Source organism: Perna viridis, chromosome 3 (genome assembly GCF_037379345.1).
Source record: "Perna viridis isolate PV_CMFRI_1.1 ecotype Kerala chromosome 3, ASM3737934v1, whole genome shotgun sequence".
NCBI classification, from domain to species: Eukaryota; Metazoa; Mollusca; class Bivalvia; order Mytilida; family Mytilidae; genus Perna; species Perna viridis.
The window spans coordinates 1118789-1139875 of NC_142447.1; the positions used below are offsets into that span (position 1 = coordinate 1118789).

Sequence of the window (21087 nt, forward strand, 5' to 3'; positions counted from 1 at the left end):
AATTATTCAGGTCGACCGTTATGTTTTACAAACACGCGAATGACAGAAAATAAACTGATGGCCGCAAGTTTAGTACAAGGTATCTAAGGAAAAATTATGTCTGTTGGATATGAACAAGGAACTATATACACAATTTTAAATTTCATGTTCATTTTATCACCAACTTCTGTTCATCGCCTGAATATAGCTGAAATATTGCTGCTCGGGCGTTAAACCCCACCAAACAAACAAACAAACACAATTTTAATACGGGGACACAATTTCCCCGTCCTTTCCATTAGTCAGTAATTATACTAGTTATAGCTAAAAAGTACCTTCTTTGAAACCACAAAACATTCCATATAAAATTAAGGTAATAATAATAGCAAAGTTGTTGTTTTGCTACATATTAACAATGCAATTGCACTTGATAATGAGCTCGCCACCTTTAGATGGATAACAATGGTAAACCAGATGAATTGTGTATTATGTCTCTGGGTAAACAATGGCACTAATTGCAAAATATTCCACTGCATGATGGTACTGTCACGACAGAAATGGTACCAATGGTAAAATATGTTACCAATGGTACTAAATTACTGTTCACAGTTTAATGGTACCGTGTGTACCATACTGTTCACAGTTTAGTGGTACCGTGTGTACCATACTGTTCACAGTTTAATGGTACCGTGTGTACCATACTGTTCACAGTTTAGTGGTACCGTGTGTACCATACTGTTCACAGTTTAATGGTACCGTGTGTACCATCGGTACACTATACCAATTGCCACTTTACCATTAATACCGTTTATTTGTGATCACATCCTCTGTCTGTTAGACTAGGATCAACAGAATTTACTTGGATTCGGCATGTATGTAACATTAAAACTACATTAGCGGTCATTTTGGTAAATTTTTGTTTCTGTTGAAATATACCTTAACTTTGAATTATTTCTACTAAACAGTAACTTTCCTGTATAACTTCATTTGATATCCACAAATATATGCATTAAATACATGGAATAGGTGTCTGTATATTTATTGTCTTGCAAGACAAAAATTCTATCTAGATAAATCTGTATGCTGTGACTTCTTGTGACCTTAATCCGCGCATGTGCTGTAAGGGTCGCCTCTTTAATAACAAATCTGATTGCAAAGCGAAAGTGGTTATTCAACGGTAAGGAAGACCGACTCCAGCAGTAAAAGAAAAAAAGTTCGAATATAACGCAAGGATCCTTTTGAAATTTACCTATCGTGACATAATGTGGCTCAAATATGGTCATTGTTTATTTGAAAACTAATCAAGAAGTAGATGAAATGAAATGAAAACAAGACACGTGCTTATACCTGTGTATCCCTTATTGTTATTTTTTTTTTACAAAGGTTAAAGTATTTTTAAACCTGGGATGTCCAGTCGGCGATCTTCGGTAGTAATGGCGAAAAATAATTAGGTCAGAGCTATCGATCTTCTCTGATTTTAAAAACGTTGTTTTCACAATATTCTGTTGGTATTATCGGCATTTATTGCTTCAATTGCATTACTACTACCTTATTGCATTGAATCAGCAAAATTCAGCAGAATCAAATGAGAACAAATTTGGCAGATAATGCAGCTTCAAACATAAGCTCTTGTTAGCATTTAACCGAACACATGATAACTTTTAAAACACGATACATGAAACAATGCGTGCAAATTCAAAACATATCAGGAAATATAGCAAAGCATCGAAATCAAAGCAAATAATGTATATTTAATGACGACGGGCGTCTGGATGCCTGAAACTCATGTATAAACTAAGGGAATTACGAATTAGTTTTGAGGGGGTCTAGGATCAAGTTTGAAATAAAAAGGCAGGATTGAAATGTTCCAGAATTAAAAAAAAACAGGCCATGCCATAAGACATAATAAAAGGCAGGATCTATATTGTTGCCATAATATTTTTGTTTGTTTACATTAAAAAAATGGAGAATTAAAACATCCACTGGACCTTAATGTTCTCAAAATAAAAAGACAGGGTCGAAATTTTGATCATAACCGCCACCCCCCCCCCCCCACCCCCCCCACCCCCCCCCAAAAGAAATCAAATGGTTGCTCCCTTATGAACTTCAGACAGATCTCTTTTTGGAGGTAAAACTTCTAAAGGGTTTTGTATAGTAGAATTTTTCATACTGGAATAAATATGGGCTTGATATAGAATTTAAGTTTACATTTAAAAAAGTAAGTACGGAAATGGGACGAATCGATTATGGACCGACTTTGTCCTACTTTCCATTTTCCATTCGTAATTGTTGTGATTTCGGATATTATACTATGACATAGATGAAAACTCTCGAATGTTTTGAAAATGTAGCAGATGTTGAATTTGAATGTGTCATTAACTCATTCATTCTAGTGATATTTCAGATTAAATGGAAGTTACATGTGGACTTCTGTCCAATCTTGTCCAAACAAAATCTATCGAACGCGTTCTTGCACCCATTGCATCTCAGGTATTATAAATTTTGCAGAAACATGCTGAAGCAAGTTAAAAAGTAGGCCCTACTCCCTAGTTTACTGCAGTACTATAAATTTTTATAGTCAAAGAGTAGTTCTCGCCTGCAGATTTTTCGTCCTTTCCTGTTAAACAAGTTCATGCCAAAAGTCTATGAAAAAAAATGTCCAACATATTGCTGATATTTATCTCACTAAGAGTAAGAATTAGCTATTTTCACTGAGTCTGAGGTCAGAGGAAGAAAATTGTGGTGAGTAGATTGGCGAGGACAGCTTCTGTCTAGGCAAGATCTACTCTATGACCAGTAGATAATCTCGACGTTCACTAGGGAAGTTTTTATAATTGAATGTTGTCCAATTAGAATTATGGTACTGTAGTGTACCTAGGCTTAATTAGGAGGATTTTTTTTACAGTAATAGAAGGAAGGCAGTGGCCTTAAGTATGAGCAAAGTTCAAAGCAAAAGTGTCAGGTTCCATTTTCAACAAATAAGACTTCATGTCATTTATCTTCTTGCCAAGTTTAATTGGTCATTTTACATGTACATCAGTAGTAAGTGGGGGACGGCAAAGGGCATAATAAAGACCCAGCAAGCATCATGATTATCTGGGTTAGACCAGAGACAGAAATGATATGTAAAATTGATAGTCCTTGTTTCTAAAATGAATGCATTTGTCCCAAATTAAAACAAAACCTTCCAAGTTAGTTTACATTTGTACATGTACTTGCAATATGAGACATGTGAAACCTGAAATGTTCCTGAAGAAATATAAGTTCATGTTCGATTAAAATGTAGTATTAAAGCTGCTTAGCCCAATCAAATCTGAGTTCGACTTTTCATTGTGTTGTCATGATATCAAGGTACATATATGTAGTTTGAGAAATACAGATCATGCTCTGTTGTCATTAACATGTAAAATGTAAATACATGTACATGTATGTCTTGTATTTATTACTTGCACATGTACAATGTTTAGGTGAATGTGTAGTACTTGTAAATGTTGCATATCAGTTATCTGCATGCTACTGAATTTTTTACCGTCGAATGTATTGTTACATGCACAATGTAGGTTTTATGTCTTTGTATATCTTCAGATCTCCCTTTTGATAATACTTGACCATTCAGATGGCATACAGAATGATATGGGACCGTGTGCTGAAGTTGTCATGCAGGCCGCTGAAAGATTGGTGGTTATTGGAAAGGACAGGGCAGCCAAAACTTCAGATGATGTTGGTTTTATAGTTTTTATTGCATTTTTACTTACCATTATGCCAATTTTTGCTTTTCCAATACCTGTCTATGTTTTCTCTATGCTCCCATTAGAGCATAAGATCAACACAGGGTCTCTCCATTCAGCACATTATTTGCCAAAAAAGTTTGCTTCACCCCATGTTATCACCAATTCTTTTCACTCTTTTTTAACAGTCCTTCTCCTTTTTGCTTTTTCCATGGCCTTAATAAAATCATGTTTGGCCTTAACCAACTGAAATATTCATCTCAAATAGGTTTGAACTGAACAGGTGTTATTGTGAGTTGTTGTTAAGAATAAATGAGTCCTTCATATTTATTTCAGGAATTGAAATGTAATATGGCCAGTGCCTGTGAGATTCTAGATTTATCCAGCAGTGAACTATACATAGCATCACAGAGGGTGACAGTTTTACCAGATAAAGAGAATAAGAACAAAGTAATAACTGCTGCCAAAAATGTTCTACAAGCTACTATGAAGGTATGATCACAAGTTAACCTTTCAACTTTACTATGGAGGTATGATCACAAGTTAACCTTTCAACTTTACAATGAAGGTATGATCACAAGTTAACCTTTCAACTTTAATTTGAAGGTATGATCACAAGTTAACCTTTCAACTTTTATATTAAAAACCTGAGGTTTATATTTGAGAATTTGGTCTACTCAAATAACTCGTTGTATTACTAGCCTTGCCCCCAACACAATGATTGGAAAAACCACCCAGACAAATCACCCTGATATATCACAGTCCAAAGGATCTATCACCTTGTATCTGTAATAGACCTGAATTTTTTTTCTATTTTACCTGAAATGCTCGGATTTATAATATTGGTAATGTGTCCCAAGTGATTGACATATTTTCAAGTTCCTATCTGCTGTTTTGTGCATACTGTCTGAGCTAGCACTTAACAAATCTAGTACAAAGTAAGATATGTTCCTTTTATCAGAAATGCATAAAATACATGTAGATGTAAAGGGATAGATACATGTATGGTGAAATGCCACTAATGCACCATCGTAAAGCCTTTATAAAAATAGTGACTACAGAGATCACCAATAGGTCTGAAAGTGTAAATACACCTTTAAGTAAGCTCTGTAATGCCCCAACAACAAAAAGTAATAAAGTCCATGGTAACAGAATGATAACACTCCTTCAAAATAAATTAGGATGTCAAATAATGACAGGAAGACACATTAATGACCAACATCTGACTGTGGACAGATATAGATGTTTAAGGTACATATACAATCATTCAGTCATGATGTGTAGTATGCCATCAAAGAACTTGTACATTACTGCAGCACTTGCACTAAATAACATCTTGATATTATGGCATTATATTATTCAGATAAGATAATCATATTCTTTTAAGGTATTACTAGTATCAGATGACTATGAAGTAAGGAAGATTGTTACTGTTGCCCACAATGTAACGACCACAGTAGGACAGCTGAGTAATGTAGACAACATGGCTGATTTGTTAGCACTGTTTAAGGTATATTGTGGAGCCATTTGGAGGGGAAAATAAATACTACTCTTCATTGTCATTTACTGTATGATCTTGAAAAGGCTTGTTAATAGTTATTGTCATTTTTTTTATATATTCTTCACTATTTTGTGTTTATTACTGTTAGCATTCACCACATATACACTGGAAACTTTTCCTTAGGATCATTGGGTTTAGTGTTCTGGATTAAATCTTTCTGTTGTCTCATTTAATGACTCACTAGAAAGAAAAACAAATATTACGTTCCGTCTCTTTTGCTTTCTTGTAAATGTAAACAAACTCTATCATGCTGTAAATAACATTGTATAAGATAATAACTTTAAGAATAATCAATGTTTATAAGTAGACTAACATTGCATAAACTAATCACTTTTAATATCAACTTTTTCAGAATTTCACAGATTGTGCCTCTGTTTTAACAACAATGGCAAACAAAAGACAGAAAGATTTGTGTAGAGAGAGACAGAGGGAGAGAATTATCACTGCTCTGAACTTACTGAAGAAAGCCATTCCATCCTTGAGTGTAGCTTTACAGGGCTGTATAAAGTACCCAGATAACTCACAAGCTCATGTATGTTTAGTTTTAAAAGAGTGTCCATGGAAGACCCAGACAATGGGGGATGGCACATGCCAAATTTTGTTTTCAAAACATTTTCATCCATTTGAGGTCACAAACTTATGTTTTTTGTAAAAAATGAATGTGGTTTTCATAGGATCTGCCAGGTTTCTACATGGACAGTCTCTTAAATTGTATGTAACAGACAATAACCATTTAGGCTTGCTCATGTAGATGTAAATTAGAAAAATATTACAAAGATTTTTTAAATAATGTAACTTTTTTTTCATTGCATAAATCAATATTCACATTTTGGGATTTTTTTCACCTAATAGGAAGTTGAATTATCTGAACATTGAAAATTATAGAATGGCATTTAGGATTTGAACTGTCTGTGGTTCAGGGTTTTTTATAAAACATCTTATTTAAAACATTTAATTTAGTTCCATGGAGATACTTATCTTTTGGGGAAAAACAGTTCCATTCTCTCAATGTAGTTTGGGTCTATCATTTAAAATCCTGGGGATTTGGGCAAAAATTTGAGTGATTATTAAATGTAAAGTTTTGGAAATTTTAACACCAAAAAAATGGGATAGGCTAAATATGAACTCAAACACAGCTGTTCATGTATCGTTTAAAAATGTCTGGTGTTTGTTTTCCAAGTTACATGTCTTTGATACATTATCAGTCCTTATTTCTTTTATTTACAAATCAACAGGTCAGTAAATCATATGTGATAAACCAGGTATTATCATCTGTCAGAGATATTGTGGAAGCTGTAGAAAACAAGTTTACAGAAGATGATTACCTAGATGTAGAAGAACCTGGCTACTTTGTTTCTAAAATTGATCAGGTAATGGTATAAAACTACCCACTCAATGAGTTGATGGTATATTATTGGAATCACCTTTTCTGTATCTGTATGTCTGTCAGAATTTGTCACAAAAATCTTGGCTCTCAAAGGATGGATTTATTTCAAATTTGGTGTGTGACTTTATATAAATGGGCCTATATTGTAAGTGATTTTGGGTACTATAAGATATCAACTTCTTGTATCAAGTAAGACAATGTGTACAACTGCATGTTTCCTATTTTGTTAAGTATCAAGTAAGACAATGTGTACAACTGCATGTTTCCTATGTTGTTAAGTATCAAGTAAGACAATGTGTACAACTGCATGTTTCATATGTTGTTAAGTATCAAGTAAGACAATGTGTACAACTGCATGTTTCCTATGTTAAGTATCAAGTAAGACAATGTGTACAACTGCATGTTTCCTATGATAAGTATCAAGACAATGTGTACAACTGCATGTTTCTTATGTTAAGTATCAAGTAAGACAGTGTGTACAACTGCATGTTTCCTATGTTAAGTATCAAGTAAGACAATGTGTAAAACTGCATGTTTCCTATGTTAAGTATCAAGTAAGACAATGTGTACAACAGCATGTTTCCTATGTTGTTAAGTATCAAGTAAGACAATGTGTACAACTGCATGTTTCCTGTGTTGTTAAGTATCAAGTAAGACAATGTGTACAACTGCATGTTTCCTATGTTAAGTATCAAGTAAGACAATGTGTACAACTGCATGTTTCCTATGTTAAGTATCAAGTAAGACAATGTGTACAACTGCATGTTTCCTATGTTAAGTATCAAGCAAGACAATGCGTACAACAGCATGTTTCCTATTTTGTTAAGTATCAAGTAAGACAATGTGTAAAACTGCATGTTTCCTATGTTAAGTATCAAGTAAGACAATGTGTACAACTGCATGTTTCCTATGTTAAGTATCAAGTAAGACAATGTGTACAACAGCATGTTTCCTATTTTGTTAAGTATCAAGTAAGACAATGTGTAAAACTGCATGTTTCCTATGTTAAGTATCAAGTAAGACAATGTGTACAACTGCATGTTTCCTATGTTAAGTATCAAGTAAGACAATGTGTACAACAGCATGTTTCCTATGTTGTTAAGTATCAAGTAAGACAATGTGTACAACTGCATGTTTCCTGTGTTGTTAAGTATCAAGTAAGACAATGTGTACAACTGCATGTTTCCTATGTTAAGTATCAAGTAAGACAATGTGTACAACTGCATGTTTCCTATGTTAAGTATCAAGCAAGACAATGCGTACAACAGCATGTTTCCTATTTTGTTAAGTATCAAGTAAGACAATGTGTAAAACTGCATGTTTCCTATGTTAAGTATCAAGTAAGACAATGTGTACAACTGCATGTTTCCTATGTTCAGTATCAAGTAAGACAATGTGTACAACTGCATGTTTCCTATTTTGTTAAGTATCAAGTAAGACAATGTGTAAAACTGCATGTTTCCTATGTTAAGTATCAAGTAAGACAATGTGTACAACTGCATGTTTCCTATGTTAAGTATCAAGTAAGACAATGTGTACAACTGCATGTTTCCTATGTTAAGTATCAAGTAAGACAATGTGTACAACTGCATGTTTCCTATTTTGTTAAGTATCAAGTAAGACAATGTGTACAACAGCATGTTTCCTATTTTGTTAAGTATCAAGTAAGACAATGTGTACAACTGCATGTTTCCTATGTTAAGTATCAAGTAAGACAATGTGTACAACTGCATGTTTCCTATGTTAAGTATCAAGTAAGACAATGTGTACAACTGCATGTTTCCTATGTTGTTAAGATGATTGTATCATTGTCTGAGCTTCTTTTTGCTGATAGTTTTATACCCCGCCACAGGAGACGTGAGGTATTATGTGACACCTTTCATAAGTTGAGTGTTCATCTGACCATCCCCCAACAGTTTCCAGATGGTACTTGAATTGTTTTTTAAACCTTGCCCAATTAGTTAGTAACATAAGATAAGATTTTCAGCAAAATCTAGAATTATTAATTTTCAAATAAGGCCATTTTGAACATTTTGCCATCCCCCTTTTTTCACCATTAAGTAGTGGGGTATCATTTAATGTTCTATTGATGTCCTATTTTTTATTTTATTTTTAGATTATGGAGGCATTGTCCGTAGAAAACAGAGAAGACTTAGATATAGACCTAGAAAGTTGGACAGAGGGGATTATAAGACACAGTATGTTGGTAGCTCATCTTTGTACAGACACACACAGAAATCTCATCATCAAAACTTGTCAGAGGGTCAGTTTAATCAATGAGAAAATTGTACATTGACCTTGCCATTGAGTATTTGACTATGTGTACATGCATACCTGTTAACCTTTAGAACAGTTTATGTCTCATGTTGGAGATTTTTGTGTAAAAGCCAATTTTTTATGTAAAAATTCAATTATTTAGTATTTTTTCATAGGAAATATAATAATTTTAACTAAAAACCACAAATCTTACAATTTTATGTAGGAGATTCTGAATTTTTCAATGGTTTTGTGTAAGTCTCCCCCCTCTTGCAGGAGGGTTAACATGTACATACTACAGATATACATGTACCATACAATAAGCAATTTTATCTATGAAAGAAATTAGAAATCCATAAACGATTTACCTGACATATTTATTGAAACCTAATGGTCCTTGTATATTCATGGTTTAGTTCAGAAGTTTTTGATCTTCATTTTTTAATTCTTTTAAATATTGTTTGGTTGAATTTTTTAACTTCTGAATTAAAAAGACTTTTTCTTGCAGATTTTACAGTTGAAAGGTAGAGTTATGGCTCTTTCCAATAATCTTAAGGAAAGACCCGATATACAGAAAATGAGGTTGGTAAAATATGTTATATAGGGGTTTTTCTTGAAAATTTGTAAAGTAATATTTCTTAAAGGTAAAAAATTGTATTGTGACTGCAAAACTTATGGTCAAATGTACTCTTATGATTTTATTGCAAAATTGACATTTGCTATGTATTCTCTGTCAAATATTGTAATTTGTGTTTGAGGGTATCAAGCAGTATTTTTGTGTTTACTGAATATACCGGTAGGCTTCCTTATTATTGATTTAGAATAAATCTTTTAAAATAAAAATTATTTTATTAAACTTTTTGTACAAGTTGAACTTTGATATCATAGATTAGATACTGCATCAGTGAATTTTGTTTTGCCCCTGACATCATTATTCCATGTATTTATTATTAATTGAATTGTAATTAATAACAATATTCAACCACTGTCTATTTTTGGGCTACAAATAGGCCTTAATATTGCTCCTTCTTTTGACATTACAGAGAAGACTATTATGAATGTTGTGAGTCGTTTATTGATGAGTTCTGTGAGCTTGAGAAGAATGTTAACATGAGCCTACTCCATCTAATAGTAGATATCTTTAAAGAAACAACAGAGCCTATAGAAAGATTGATTAAAGCTGCTATGTATGCAAAGCAGGTCAGTATTTTTGTCCAAATGTTATTTTGGGTTTAACAACGTCAGTTATAGATCAAGAAAGCATGTAAATACATTGTATGTATCTGTTTCCTTTTGTACAAAACTTGGTGAAAATTCTCTCCCTTCAACAAAATGTAATTGACCTGATGTATTTGATAAACTTACTTAATTGGCTTAGGTTGCATTTTCATAAAAATCTAAGTTTGAAAATTTAATCTCAAATTTAGACATTCTTCTATTTCAAGCCATCTGATTTGTTGAAATTCAAGTTGAAAAAGAATTTGAGGAAAACTCGATCTAGAGATTCTTTATGTAATCTGATACTTTGCTTTGTGATAGACCCATAAAATACATGTACATTGTGAAAATATAACTTCATTGTATGTTGATTCATGGCTATTGAAGTTGATTTTGCATTTGAAAGCATATCTTGCTTTCTTAAAAATTACAGAACCACTCTTTAGATGAACATGACAGTTTGGTGTCAGAGTTTGAGGATCACGCAGACAAGATGTGTCAAGTGGCCAGCTTTGCAGGAGCTAGCTCAACAGATGAGTCGCGTTTGTAAAATATCTGTATCTCCTCCTTTTCAAATAAAGCAGGACATTTTGATATTGTCTGTCTATCACACTTAGTGATCCAAAGAATTGCAAATCATGTAAAAATTTACTTAATTCGTTTTTTTTAAAGGGTATTGTATTTCTAGTTTATATAGAGGGATTGATAATTTTTTTTCAATGAAGAGCTATTTATAACATGTTTGTCTTCAGCCATTAAATAGTTGCTTGAAGTTTTTCTTCACCAAGTTCAATTTTCTTTATAGATATTTTAGGTTGTATCCATCCAAGTTTATTTATGAGAGATGCTTGTACTTTTTTTTTAGAAAATTTAAATAAATTCATTTGTACTTTTCAGGTGTTAGAATTATAAGATCATGTGTCTGCCATCTTGAACGACTGGATCCTGACATAGTACCTGCTGTTTTATGTATGGCCCGGGATCAGTTAGACAAAATGGCTGTCAGACATGTAAAGCTTTTGATGAAGGAATGGTCATTTGAGTTGAATAATCTGATGCAGGTATTGGATGAAATGACAGACCCACAAATCTTCATGGGGGTATCAGGTAAGATAAATAATAAGATCAATGTAAGGATTAGATCATTTGAATTAAAGTATTCAGGAACAACAATCAAAGTTGATACCCTCACATATAAGTTTTTTTCATGTATTTACAGAATGTGATCATATCTTCAATTGAAGATATTTTATTTTTTACATTAAATGAAATCATTGAAACTATTTGTGTTAAAGTGTTGTTTCTTACTTCTGTCAATAAATGTTTTTATATCTACAAGTGATTAAAGAATTTCTTACCAAAAAAAAACAAATTTTATATCTGTCAGGGATGATTTTCTTATATTCATCAGTGGATTTTGTATTTTGCAATCCTCTATTTTATCATACCATTCTATTTTTGTACTGTATATTTACTTCCAGTTTATTAATTTTGGCTTCCCTGCTTTTCTTTGTATTAGATCCTGGATTCATAATACATAACATTATTAAGATATTGCACAACAATTATTCAGTGTACCATTTCAACCTGAATATTATCTTTACATTTATTCAGAAAAAAGAATAGAAGAAGATGTAGGTGTATGTAGAGGTTATGTCATGACCTTTGACACTGAGGGAATAGATAGAACTGTTAAATCATTGGTTGGTAGATGCCGGAGGGTGTGTCAGGTGGCTGAGAGAATTGTTGACTGTCATGATGATCCATTATATAGAAATGGGTTGTTGGTTTTCATCAAAGGTCTTCATAAAGGTCAGTGATGGCTGATATATGTAGGAGGTTTGAAACATGGTTCAAAGCCATTCTGTTGGAAATAATTATTTGACCTAGTAATACAGGGGCAAAGTAAAAATCTTGCATACTTCTGTTGGTGTAGGCATCCCCCATAGCAACAAGCAACTTCACAAAACGATTACAAATGTTTATGTCTTGAAAAATGCATACCCTTTTTTAAACTACTGTAAGGTTGCATTCATAAGTTTTTAAATAAAACTGGTGAATAAAATGTGTGTTTGTCAACAGTGTTTGAAAGTGTATATACATGTGTATATTTTATCAGAGGATATATGGTTTCAAATATTAACATGAGTTACAATAATAGTACTGTATAAGTAGTTATTTTGTTGTGATTTTCTTCAAAATCTGGGTAAGTTTTTTTTGCATAATGTAATTTTCACCATAGACAAACAGTTTAATGAATAAGATAAATATAAATAAGTCTATTTTAACAGAATAAATATTTAGCATGATTTGATTTTCACATTCCAACTTTGACCCTGAATATATCAAAAATTTAATCTCTGGGAAAATAACCACTTAAACAGTAACTCCATGAATATCTGTGTTGTATACTAAATAAATGTGCATATTTTTTATGCTTCAAGTTTTTCTAAATGTGGTTTCTATTTTTTGCTGTTGGCTTTCATGTCTGTTTCAATGACAATCAATGGGGATTTGCCCATTTTAACTGAGTTATTATTCAATTACTAGTTTCCCTTATCTGTAAAAAAAACCAGAATAAATTTGTCAGTGAATAGTAAAAACCAAAAAATGAAGTTAAAGAAAAAATAATTATTTGTTATATTTGAACATTTGTATTTTGTATATTGCAAGCTTTTTAGAGGTGTGTATTTCTTATTCTATGTTTGTCTAAAAATGTGGTACTATATTTTGATGTTTTATCTCTTATTCTCAGCTATAAATGGAACCCGAGCAGCATGTAATCATGTGACTTCTGATGTAACCAGCAACACAGCTGTAGAAACCTTACTAAGAAGGCTGACCCAGATATTGGACAGTGTCAGGAAGGTCAAGGACGGACTGGTTCCTGAGAATCAGCCCAGTCTACTTAGTCCACAGAGGAAAAATCTTAGATTTGCTGGTAGGAAAAAACATTTGTAATAGTACTCATTTTTTACTTTGCATTATGTAATTTTGGTGTCTTCCACATATTATAGTTAAAACCTTAAAGTAAAAAATCTAAGTTTTGTGGATGGCTGGTAATTGTCTTTATGGTTAAGTGTTGTAGATGTATTGTTATACACAGGCAAAATTGCAACATATATTTAGGACTAGTATGGTAAAAATATGTTATGGGCTTTTAAAATACATGAAATCATGTGTTTTCGAAAACCATATGAAAACTTTTCACTTTTTACAATTGAAATCCTATATAAACATATGAATACCGTATGATTTTTACTTGTTTTTCATTAATTAGTTTGTTAAGTCAGAAACATATGTTTTACATATGTACATGTAATTCATGGTGGTCCTAAACATACGAAAAACATGTGTTGGAATTTTTCCTGTGTATGCTGCTATCTGTCAGGCTGTCAGTTAATCACTCTGCCCACATGTTATTTTGTATATTTAATGCTTTGAGTGAAATAATTGATTTATATTAGTAGAATGTTTGTCTTGTATGCAGGCACTATTTTTATTTTTCAAAGTTTTACTATGATTCTTTCCAAAATTATGGGACTTTATTATACACCTAAACAGGTGATAGGGAAATCATTACTTAGTCGATTTATTGTTTGGAAATTTTTTTTCAGAAGCAGAAAAAAGAGTGAAATCCACTACGTCTTCCAAATTCAAGTTCTCATCAACCGGTGCTCTAAAATCCCTTCCAATTGACAATAGATTTCTACAGGAGGAGATGTGTAGTAGCGATGACCTTTTCACTCATACATCTGTTCCTACTCTACATAAAGGAGTCCATAAACAACACATTTTATCTAATCCTGCACTCGAGAAAAGTCATAGTTCATTACAGAAAAGTTCAGAATCTTTGTGTTCCACTTCATCTGAGGAATCATATCACCAATCTGCAGTAACTTTTCACAGATCTAATCAAGGTATTAGATGTAGAATCCTGCTGTTTTTACTTTTCTTTACAGTTTCTTCGTAATTTGTAGAAATTTTCAGTGTGAATCAAATATTACAGATTGCGAGTCTGAATAGAAATCTTCATAGATAAACTATAGAGAATCATAGAGTTTAAGTTTAGATAATGTCAAATTTACAGAATGCTGGAGTGTATGGCAAACAAATCTTTTCTTAAATAACATGTTGTTAAAAATCATTATGAATTCATTGCCAATTTCTGTGGTTTACTTTTCACTTTTAGATTTGACCTCTAGATATTATTTCAAGCAAAATTGAAATAAATTATGAAGAATTTGATAAAAAAAAATAATTTCACATTTGAATTAGAAGTTTGATTGGTTGGATTTTACATGTATGAAGCAATAGTAGAGTTGTTTTGCTCTTTGCCCCATTGATTGGTTGGGTTTTACATGTGTGAAGCAGTAGCAGAGTTGTTTTGCTCTTTGCCCCATTGATTGGTTGGGTTTTACATGTATGAAGCAATAGCAGAGTTGTTTTGCTCTTTGCCCCATTGATTGGTTGGGTTTTACATGTATGAAGCAATAGCAGAGTTGTTTTGCTCTTTGCCCCATTGATTGGTTGGGTTTTACATGTATGAAGCAATAGCAGAGTTGTTTTGCTCTTTGCCCCATTGATTGGTTGGGTTTTACATGTGTGAAGCAATAGTAGAATTGTTTTGCTCTTTGCCCCATTGATTGGTTGGGTTTTACATGTGTGAAGCAATAGCAGAGTTGTTTTGCTCTTTGCCCCATTGATTGGTTAGGTTTTACATGTGTGAAGCGATAGCAGAGTTGTTTTGCTCTTTGCCCCATTGATTGGTTAGGTTTTACATTTGTGAAGCGATAGTAGAGTTGTTTTGCTCTTTGCCCCATTGATTGGTTGGGTTTTACATGTGTGAAGCAATTGTAGAGTTGTTTTGCTCTTTGCCCCATTGATTGGTTGGGTTTTACATGTATGAAGCAATAGTAGAGTTGTTTTGCTCTTTGCCTCATTGATTGGTTGGGTTTTACATGTGTGAAGCAATAGTAGAGTTGTTTTGCTCTTTGCCCCATTGATTGGTTAGGTTTTACATGTGTGAAGCAATAGTAGAGTTGTTTTGCTCTTTGCCCCATTAATTGGTTGGATTTTACATGTATGAAGCAATAGCAGAGTTGTTTTGCTCTTTGCTCCATTGATTGGTTGGGTTTTACATGTGTGAAGCAATAGTAGAGTTGTTTTGCTCTTTGCGCAAGTAATTGTTTTTTTTTATTCTCTACACACTATTATTAAGTGTCATATATATCATATAGATTCTGATAAGAGTATTTTTATGAGTATTGCATAAAAATTAGCAAAGGTTAATTTTTAGCTTTTTCAGAATGGTGGAAATTTCAGATTTGAAAGCATATGACTGAAAATATTAAAGGCATGATACTGAAATTAATGACTAAACACTCATCCTTATAACGATTTTTGTTAACTGTCTGATGGTGTTTTGACTTTGTTCTTCTCAATATCACTAACTACCATTACACTTTCAGTTGAAAAAACCACTACCTCACTCATAACTCAGAGAATCAAGTCAGCAGTCAGCATGGGAGACAAGAAAAGCATTAAATCACTCAGTGGAGATATTCTGGGATGGAGTAATCACATTGTTGACAGTGCAGAATGTTTGTTAGTCCACACAGAAAGTACAAAGAAAAGGTTTGTTAGTGTATGGGTAATTTTTGGAAGGTGATGGAAATAAAAGTTTAATCAATCAAATTCTAAGAGGAAGTAACTATATTGTGACTCATTGGATAATTACTATGTATATATAAGGTTTTTAAGATGCAAAACTTTCATTCTCCTATGATTGCTTTTTGTAAATTATTCTTTGTACTGATATGACCACAGATTTACTGATTATGACACTATAGTATGCAAATGCTGTCTAATCACCATCAGTGTATTCATGCTGCAATGGAGGAGGGAGGTTTGGCATGCTGTAAAACCTAGATTTAACCAACCATTTCGTTTGAAATGCCTTTACCAAGTCAGGACCATTGCAGTACCAGCTACTCTGGTGATGTAATATCTATTTTGTCAGATTGATTTTGGACTTGACTTGATTATGGATCGGTTTAGTGTTTGGTAATTTTGTTGTTACCCTTATTTTGTGTAGTACACTGGTCAAAAAGTCAAATAAATTACTCATGATTTACCAAACCCAATATCCAGTATTGGCTCTCAGAACTAAGAGTGATACTCTCTCATTGTAAGTGTATGTCATATTTTTTTCTTGAAAGGAGCATCCACACTTTGTGCAGTGAAGTTGATGAGATACTGGCAGACATTACAGAGAAGATGAAATTTGTTGCAATGGGAGACTATGAGAATGTTAGAGAAATCATTAAACAAAGCCAGCAATGGGAAACAAAGGTTCTATTTCCATTCATGAGTTTTAAGGCTTAATTCACTTCTAAAATAAAATCGGTACAATTTACATCTTAAAACTGTATATTAAACCTTAAGGTTATGAAATATATATATATGCAATGCACTGAGGTTACAGTTTTATGATTACTATGTTTTTATTACTTATTTGTTTTGAAATATCTCATAAAAAATTTACAACACTGTTCACTGCATCTACTAATCATAGCCTGTTGATATCTTAATTAGATAGCACCCATTGAATTGTCGATAGAAGTACAGTTTACTTTTAGGTAGAGAAGATCCGAGTATTTATTGATGTAACCGTAGATTCTTGGAAGGATATATCTGATTCCGTCTATCAGTCTTCTATAACCTCAGATCAGTCTCTCAAACAACAGGTTAGTCCAATGTATTATTTTTTCCATGTATTTCCTTTAATCTATGAGAATGGATTAATTCCCAGCTTTATTATACTTTTTATGTAAATGAGGATTTGAAATTTAAGAAGGTTTAAGGGTTAGGCACATCATATGCTTTAGCATACTCTCCCCTGTTTGTCATTATTCTCTACAGTTTTTTAATTCTTGTTTAGGTGGATGACCTGAAACACCATACCACCATGGTATCTGAATTGATGAGTTTGTCAGAAGACATGGATGATCAAGATATTGGTGAAATTAGATGTCATAGATTACAGGAAAATAGTAATGAACTTGATAACCTAACAGTTACCATAGTAACGACCTCAGGTGTACTCACATCTGCTTGTAAGTTCATATTTAATTTAGTTTTGACTGTTGATCATGAAGTGTTTAATTTTTCAGTTCAATAACATTTGATTAGTTTGTTTATTTACAGTCTATTTTTCAGGAAAGAAATGCAGGGGGCAATGTAACGTGTTCAACAATGTCAAATCTTTCACAATCTAAGATATTTTAGGAAGCACTGAAACAAGGTCACATGAATAAGAAAAAGTATCACTTAAAATTAATAAAAATGTATTATAACTAAGTTATTGTGATTTTTTGTGATTCTCTCTGTGTAAGTAAAGACTGTCTGATATTTCCATTCTGTTAAACAGTAAATTGTTAACAAAATAACTTGTTGAGAACTGTGATCTTAAAATTTCCTACTTATCAAAATAACTATATTAAGATATATTATTCTGTATATTTCAGCATCACATCAGGACAAGAACCAATTGGAACAACTTTGTAGAGAATGGGCTGTTAGAATATTCTGTGTGGTTAGTGACCTTGAGGATTTAACCTCTGACCTTTACACTAAAGGTCATGACAGGAACTTATGGCCAAGTAATAACATTCCATTGAAAGATGGGCAGCTATTAGAACATATCCAGTCACAGAATAGTCAGAACAGAGAACTGTTACACAGTGCTTGTCTAGGGTAATCAGGATTTTTATTTTATTTCCCCACAAAGTTTGGGGTATATACAGATATCCCTACCTGTCTGTCTGTCCACATAAAGCATAAAAACAACTTGTCCTTAAATATACAATGAATTTTGTTTATATTTTATAAGAATGTACATGTGTACAAAGAGATAATAATTGTCAGATGTCTTAAAGGGTAGATAATCCAACATTTTACATGTTGAAAAATTGTTGATGCAATGCCTCCAACTGTTTGATGAATTTTGATGTTGAAAATATCCTTGAATAGTTTATAATATAATTGTAGAGTTTACATTTAAAGGAAAACTTATTCTGAAATTATTTATATTTTTAAAAAAATCAATGTAATAAATTGAAAATCATGCGAAGTGAAATCTACCTAACAAAACACTGAGTAAATGTCAATTCAGCCTACCAACTGGAAAAAATATCATATAATTCAAATAATGTTAAAGGTGTAAATGTTACTTTTTAGAAATGATGAAACATCAGAATTAGCAACAAGACTATGTAGAGATTTAGAAGGATTGTACGATAGCATTAAACAGGCCTCCTCCAGAAAGAAATTGGAGTATCATAAAATGATATTGACATACATCTGTTGTAGACTTGGTCTTTTAAATGGACAGTGGATACTTAAAGTAAGGCCATCATTCAAAGTTCAAAATCATAGTTAATAATTATTTTGGAACATATTACTAATTTGTAATATTTTTATCTTTTTGGTGGTTGGAACTCACTCACATTGATACGTCTCCTAAATTGTTCCCAATTTGAAGAACTTGATGTACTGAACACAAGTTTATAGTCCACATGTTACATACATAAGGCTAAATATCTAGTAACTATAATATTAAAATACCAACCAGCATATGTTCTCCTCATGGAATATAAATAGAACCATCTAAAATTTGTTGCATTTTCTGTCAATTTCTGAGTGGCAAGTTAATTGGTGCATTGCCACACCTGAGAATCATATGAAGTAGAACAAATGATAATCATATGAATCAAACATGATTAATATTGTTTGAATTTACGTATGATAATCACATGATTGTCTTTTTCATAAACATATTGATAATTATATTTTAGCAAGTTAATATGACTTAAGGCTTGGAGGGATGGAGCTATTGGTTATCAACTTACATTTAGCCTTATTTACAATACACCATTATGTTGTTGTATTTATCAACAGGAATTTATGAGATTTCCGAATACATGATGTGCATCTACATTTAAAGTTCAAACAATTAAATTTATCACTTCCCACAGAAAGATTTTGAGCCATACATGTTTTGACAGACAAACTACATTCATGTATATAGGACGTTCCTGATGCTCTGTCCCTAGTAATAACATATAAAAAATTTTGATATTGTTATGTGATTATCATATGTAAATAATCCTATGATATGATTATCATATGTAAATAATCCTGTGATATGATTATCATATGTAAATAATCCTGTGATATGATTATCATAATTGTCACTTATGGCTCTGTAGATTCTTCTCATGAAATTCAATCTTATTATTTTTTAGAGTATAAGATGTATAGATCTGGTACAGGAACAAATCTTAATGTATACAGTCCTGCTCAATAAACTCTCTGACAGTGCTATGGAAGTTAGAACTGCTAAATCTGGTAAGAAAATTACACACACTTTTAACATTTGCCTCGAAATGTTTAACTACTACTGTTGTTTGTCAGTCATGTGTTTGTGAACAGTTTATAATTTACTTCCTTCTATAGAATTTGAACTCGCTTGATCCTAATTGATATCTTACCCTATTGATTTTCTAGGTCATTTATCAAAGGTAATTTTTTCACCATATTTTGTTGCCCTATTTAATTGTGATTTTTGTTGTTTTTTTTTTTTAAGTTTTAAGGGTATTGAGATATTCCAGAGACAAATAATAAAACAATGACTTTCAAGTGCTGAGACAGTATTGGTAATTGCAAAAAAAGTAAAAAATGGGTCTACGTTTTGCCACGTTTATACAATTTTTGCAGAAATTTTGTATTTTCTTCATTCAATTTTAGTCATTCATTTTGTCTGTAGACAACTACTACATGTATATTAGCCATATTTTATCATCTGTAAAGTTTGTCAGGGCACTGTAAAAGAAATGCTAAAAATAGAAATACTAGCTACATTCAATTTCCAAGATAACTCTAATCAAAGAACTTTGGTTTCATGACCTCTTGAGAAATTCACGTTTTGTAGTGCTAAGGCCAGATATCAAGTTTTACACTCTAAGGCCAGATATCAAGTTTTACACTCTAAGGTCAGATATCAAGTTTTACACTCTAAGGCCAGATATCAAGTTTTACACTTACACTCTAAGGTCAGATATCAAGTTTTACACTCTAAGGCCAGATATCAAGTTTTACACTCTAAGGTCAAATATCAAGTTTTACACTCTAAGGTCAGATATCAAGTTTTACACTCTAAGGCCAGATATCAAGTTTTACACTCTAAGGCCAGATATCAAGTTTTACTATGTAATGTATTTTATTAATATTTTATTCAGTTTTTTACATCAGGACAATTAAACACGCAGTAACTACATTTTTTACCATGGAAACTTAATTAATTAGTTTTCTGTTTTATGTACAGAATCTGACAGACAGATGTGTATGTCTGAGTTCCAGCTCTCCCTGAGTAAGTTCAGTGAGAGTCTGATGAGTCTGAGACAGAAGACGTTACAAGGTATACAGCTGTCTACAGAGCTAGAGAAGAGATCTGCTGTTAGGAAATGTCTGGATGAACTTACTGGCCTTTCTCCTCAACTGATTGATGGTGTTAAAAAATTACTTGGTAAGATTTACTGTAAAAGTTTTAAATTTCGTGGTTGCTAAACATCTATGATTCTGTGGTGAGTACATATTTCTTGGTATCAATTTAAAAAAAAATGAAAAGCATTAAATAGTGTTTAAAATAAATTTTGGTTGTATTATTTTTCTGTCCATTGTGAAAATAGCAAAACTAATAACAGGGTACAAATTAATACAGTTACAGTAGTTACATGAAAAGGCTTGTCATAAAAGTGAGTGTAGTACTGAACTTAAAGTCAATATTTGATTGACTTGTACTTGTAGTACTGAACTTAAAGTCAATATTAGATTGACTTGTAGTACTGAACTTAAAGTCAATATTAGATTGACTTGTAGTACTGAACTTAAAGTCA

General features: G+C 32.3%; 1 protein-coding gene across 5 annotated transcripts in view; it reads left to right on the forward strand.

Annotated features, from left to right (window-relative positions):
* The first annotated feature begins 2284 nt into the window (after window positions 1–2284).
* LOC148620578 (uncharacterized) overlaps window positions 2285–21087 on the forward strand; it is a 35754-nt gene continuing 16951 nt past the window's right edge. For 4 of the 5 annotated variants that reach the window (XR_015920912.1, XM_088574251.1, XM_088574252.1 and 1 more), the window contains exons 1-22: window positions 2286–2469; window positions 3565–3699; window positions 4044–4199; window positions 5095–5217; window positions 5621–5800; window positions 6504–6638; window positions 8772–8918; window positions 9420–9493; window positions 9955–10111; window positions 10563–10671; window positions 11027–11236; window positions 11744–11941; window positions 12885–13070; window positions 13747–14049; window positions 15601–15766; window positions 16351–16483; window positions 16771–16878; window positions 17073–17247; window positions 17659–17887; window positions 18371–18536; window positions 19438–19540; window positions 20517–20717. Coding sequence is in view for 4 of the 5 variants with exons in the window: in XM_088574251.1 (XP_088430377.1) it covers window positions 2389–2469; window positions 3565–3699; window positions 4044–4199; window positions 5095–5217; window positions 5621–5800; window positions 6504–6638; window positions 8772–8918; window positions 9420–9493; window positions 9955–10111; window positions 10563–10671; window positions 11027–11236; window positions 11744–11941; window positions 12885–13070; window positions 13747–14049; window positions 15601–15766; window positions 16351–16483; window positions 16771–16878; window positions 17073–17247; window positions 17659–17887; window positions 18371–18536; window positions 19438–19540; window positions 20517–20717 (3475 nt within the window). In the remaining variant the exon portion in view is untranslated. Of the gene's footprint in view, window positions 2470–3564; window positions 3700–4043; window positions 4200–5094; window positions 5218–5620; window positions 5801–6503; window positions 6639–8771; window positions 8919–9419; window positions 9494–9954; window positions 10112–10562; window positions 10672–11026; window positions 11237–11743; window positions 11942–12884; window positions 13071–13746; window positions 14050–15600; window positions 15767–16350; window positions 16484–16770; window positions 16879–17072; window positions 17248–17658; window positions 17888–18370; window positions 18537–19437; window positions 19541–20516; window positions 20718–21087 lie in introns of all 5 variants that reach the window. The other variant, XM_088574253.1, reaches the window with a different exon arrangement.